This window comes from Sorex araneus, chromosome 9, assembly GCF_027595985.1.
Source record: "Sorex araneus isolate mSorAra2 chromosome 9, mSorAra2.pri, whole genome shotgun sequence".
Lineage (NCBI taxonomy): Eukaryota > Metazoa > Chordata > Mammalia > Eulipotyphla > Soricidae > Sorex > Sorex araneus.
In genome coordinates, this window is record NC_073310.1 from 17830396 (window position 1) to 17834254 (window position 3859).

The window sequence follows — 3859 nt, forward strand, 5'->3', positions numbered from 1 at the left end:
TGAGGAGGGACCCCAGCTTTCTGGGTGCTGAACAGAACCCTTAACCTGCCCAGGGCCATGGGTCTCAGGCGGGCGCTGTTAGTGTCACGTCCACTGCAGGGCCCCTGAGAGCTAGGACAGCGGGCATTGTGCTTGCCTTGCATGCATGTGGCTGACCCGGGGTCAATCCCAGGTACCGTGTTTGATCCCCCCAAAAAGTGATCTCTGAGTGCACAGCCAAGGGTAAGCTCTGAGCACTGCCGGGTGTGGACCCACTCGTACATCGATACGTCGTGTCCATTTTATACAACAGCGCTCAGGACGGATCCTCCAGAACCCACACACACACATATGGGGGCTGAGTCACCCCCACACCCCGTATCAGCCCACAACATCTTCAGCGTGGCAGGATGACCCATCCGGAATGTTAGAATGGGGGTCCACGGGCTGAGCTCCTTGGATGGGGCGTGCTGCCTCCTTCCTGGACAAGGCAGGCCCTGAAGCGCAGAGATTGCGGACACCTGTGGCCCTGCCACCTCGCCCCTCCTAAGGCACCCAGCCTCTCCAAATCCTCTCCCCAAGCAACAGAAACACAAGTCTTTTTTTTAAAACCAGACAAATTTTAAATATATATATATATAGATACAATATTATTAACATTAAATATACATTATAAATAAATCTTATAAATATAAAACTCTTTTTTAAAAAATAAACGGATAAAAAATCTATAAATTAGTCCTGTTCTGTGGAAATAGCCACCACAGTCAGGGTTTCAGTTTGAGGAAATTTTGTGCTTCACCAGCAGGGGGAGCAGCTGCAGCCAAGCCCCAAGAACTGGCTCTCCAGGCACCCCACCTTCCACAGGAGTCTGCACCCAGAGTCTGTTTGCACCAGGGATCCTGATTTACACAGGGAAAAACATCCACTCTGGATCACAGAAGCCTAACAGCCGACAGGCAGAGAAAGCTTTGCCCTGTCTCGGATCTCCTCAGCTCGCAGAGAGAATAGGTTCAGAGAGGTCAAGGGGCCTGCCCGAGGTCACACAGCAAGTTTGGGACCCAGCGAAGATCTGAACCCCGGTTTCTTGGATAACCCAGACCAGGACTCCTTCGCAGACCCTCCGACCCTGTCACAGCTGCCTAAAGTGAGGTCACCCAGACATCCAGGTGTCTGGACCGAGAAGCGATGAGGCATAGAAGGCCAGCTCAGGCTGGCCTCCCACCCACCCCCTCGAAGCCGGGCTGCCTCAGAAAGGAGGAAGTCTGGGGGTAACGTCCCTGCAAGTCATGAGAGGGAAGGGCCGCGGGCTGGGGGTGGGGGGGCAGGGGGGCCAGTCTGGCAGTGAGTCAGCCTGTGTCATCAGATCCCTGAATCAATGGAAAGTTGGTCCCGCGTGGCCTGACCCGGCCGGGACTGGGGCGCTCGGGGTCGGGGGTTGCCAAATCACCAGAGTCTCGTCCTGCAGTCCGCCAAGCCCCCGCCCCTGGCAGTGCACTTCAGGGGGCGTTAATGGAGGGGAGGGGGGGAGGCCCCCTCCGTCCCCAAGACGCCCTCTGACGGTGCATCAGCAGAATGTCGGCCTGTGGCAGAGCCCCAGAGGCTACCGGTCCCTGGACACGAGTTTCTTGCCGCGCCTGGAGGCTCTCATCCTCCAGGCTTGCTTCCAGAGGTCCAGGGGGGCACTGTGTCTCCGGCTCCGGCTGGGGTGCGCCCCCCACTCCCCGAACACCCGCCCGACTGAGTGGATAAAGCGGTGGTGGCCTCTCAGGAGCCGGCAGCCCTCCAGCTTGCGCTGAAAAGCGTTGGAGGAAGGGGTGGGCAAGGCCCCCGGGCCCTCCTGGGGGGGCTCGGCCGGCGCGGAGGCGTCAGGCAGCAGCTGCGCCATGCAGTGGACATTGTTCTGGAAGCCTCGGATGTACATCAAGGCCTTGGCCATGTCCCTCACTTCCGGGAGCTGCTTAGGGAAGGTCTTCAGGACCGGGGTGAGTCTGTGCAGCACCTGGTCCAGCCCGGCCCGGACGGCGCGCAGGAAGGCCGGGCGGCTGAGCGCCCGCAGGGCGTCCTCGCTGGGGAAGGCTCCGGGCTGCTCCCGGCAGTGATCCCGCAGGATGGACTTGTGCAAGCCTTGAAGGTGCATCTGGAGGAGAAAGCGGAATCGGGGCTGTGAGCACGGCAGCCCAGGGACAAGCCTGCTGCCCGGCCCTGCACCTCCGAGACCAGAGCGACAGGGCTCAGGACAGGAGCTGGAGGCGGCCGGCCCGGCTCACTCGCTGGACCAGCGCGGGGAGGGGAGGCGGGGGATGTGCAACCCAGGCCCGCCAGGCGGGAAGCTGCACCGTCTCCGGCATCTCCAGGGTAAGCAGCCCCGGAGCGTCCTCCTCCCCACCCCCACTCTCCCTCCTGCTCCATAGTCGGGGGTGCGGGTCGTCTCCCCCCTGGCCCCGTGGACACTCACGTAGGGGCCCAGCAGCATGCTGTGGTCCTGCAGCAGCGCTGCCTGGCTCTGCAGCTGCCGGAGCAGATCTTGGTACTTGGAGCAGCTGCCCGCGGCGTGCGGGCTCAGGAGCAGGAGTCCAAGGGCCAGACCTGGCGGGAGGGGAGAGAGGGGCGTCACAAGCTTTCCCCCAGGCAGGAAGTGCAGGAGCTGGAGGTGGGAGTGGCACACCTGGCGATGCTCAGGGGTGGTTCTGGGAGGACCGTGGTACAGTCCCGGGCAGAGAACCCGGGCCTGCAGCGTGCAAAGCCACCCAACTGTCACGGGCCCTTACTGTGCCCCAGTGGGCAGGGCTGGGCAGCCTCAGGCACTGTGTGCAGAAGGGCTGAGGGGTGGGCTGGGCAGCCGAGAGCAAGGGCACCCTGAGGTACGTCTGGGGACCCGGCCAGGATGCCCTTCCCGGCCAGGCTTCTGTCTGGAAAGGATGCCAAGATCCCCCCTAAAAGCCATTTTACTGAGGGGGGAAGAAGGCCCGCATCTTCTACTTCCCGGACTTTTCCTGTCTCGGGTTGCTGCAGGTCTCCCCCAGATGAAAGGTTCGGGGGGGGGGGGGGGGGGGGGCGGGCCCAGCTGCCAGCCGCCTCCCCGCACCCACCCTGCAGGCCCGGCAGCCACGTGGTCGGAAGGGGCCGTGGCGCAACGGGCGGAAGGCTGCGACAGCTTGCCCCGGTTCCCTGTTTGCTCAGCCCCTGGGGAAGATGCTGATGGGGAGGGCGGAGGGGCAGGGCGGCCAGGCGTGATGTCGACGGCAGAGCAGCCCTCGCCCCTCCCCAGGTACCCGATGCCCGGTTGGGGGGGCTCCCAAGGGGACTAGGGGGTGCCTCGTGGGTGTGTGCCCCGGAGTAAGGCTCCATGCAGGCATTGCGCGGGTCCATGGTGGGCCCGGGGCGGGGGCGGGGGGGTGCCCGGGTTGGCGAGATTGAAGGCGCCGGTGACGTCAGGCGGAGGGCGTGGCTCTGTGCGCTGTGTGATTGAGTGGCTCGCCATGCCTGCCGTCTCCCCATCCCGCACCCCGACAAGCGGGCAAGAAGGAGGCCTTGCAGGGGGTCCTAGGCGTGCAGGTACTCACCGCTGGGCCTCTACTGCTTCCTCTCTCACCCGCACATCTCCCCCCTTCCTCCTGCTTCCCCACCGGCGCCATCCCACAGCTGCCCTCCACAACACGTCCCCTTGGAAGCCCTCCAGGGATGCCCCTACCCCACCCTGGGGAGACACCGGATTCTGAGTGTCTCTGCCCGTCCTTCTGGCTCTCTCCCCTTTTCAGCATCCCTCTGGCCCCCGGGGCCTGACCTCTGGAGGATCGAGGGTGCCCGTGCTCCCGGCCGGTGTCCAGGGACACAGCCACAGCTGCTGGGGGAGAGGAAGGAAGTACTCACTGAGCAG

At 63.5% G+C, this 3859-nt stretch overlaps 1 protein-coding gene across 1 annotated transcript; it reads right to left on the reverse strand.

The window, feature by feature from the left end:
• Positions 1-1582: 1582 nt before the first annotated feature.
• OSM (oncostatin M) lies at positions 1583-3351 on the reverse strand. The gene is made up of 3 exons (XM_004615623.2): positions 3255-3351; positions 2438-2568; positions 1583-2119 (listed from the first exon to the last, which is right to left on the reverse strand). Exons 1-3 carry the CDS (start codon positions 3349-3351, stop codon positions 1583-1585), a joined length of 765 nt encoding a protein of 254 aa, XP_004615680.2.
• Between the last annotated feature and the right edge of the window lie 508 nt (positions 3352-3859).

Coding starts and splice junctions, on each gene's coding strand:
- OSM (XM_004615623.2), bottom strand. CDS start 3,351: ATGGACCCGCGCAATGCCTGCATGGAGCCTTACTCCGGGGCACACACC. Junction 2,569..3,254: donor CCCCCCCAACCGGGCATCGG/GTACCTGGGGAG, acceptor CCCTCCCGCCAG/GTCTGGCCCTTGGACTCCTG. Junction 2,120..2,437: donor GCATGCTGCTGGGCCCCTAC/GTGAGTGTCCAC, acceptor TTTCTCCTCCAG/ATGCACCTTCAAGGCTTGCA.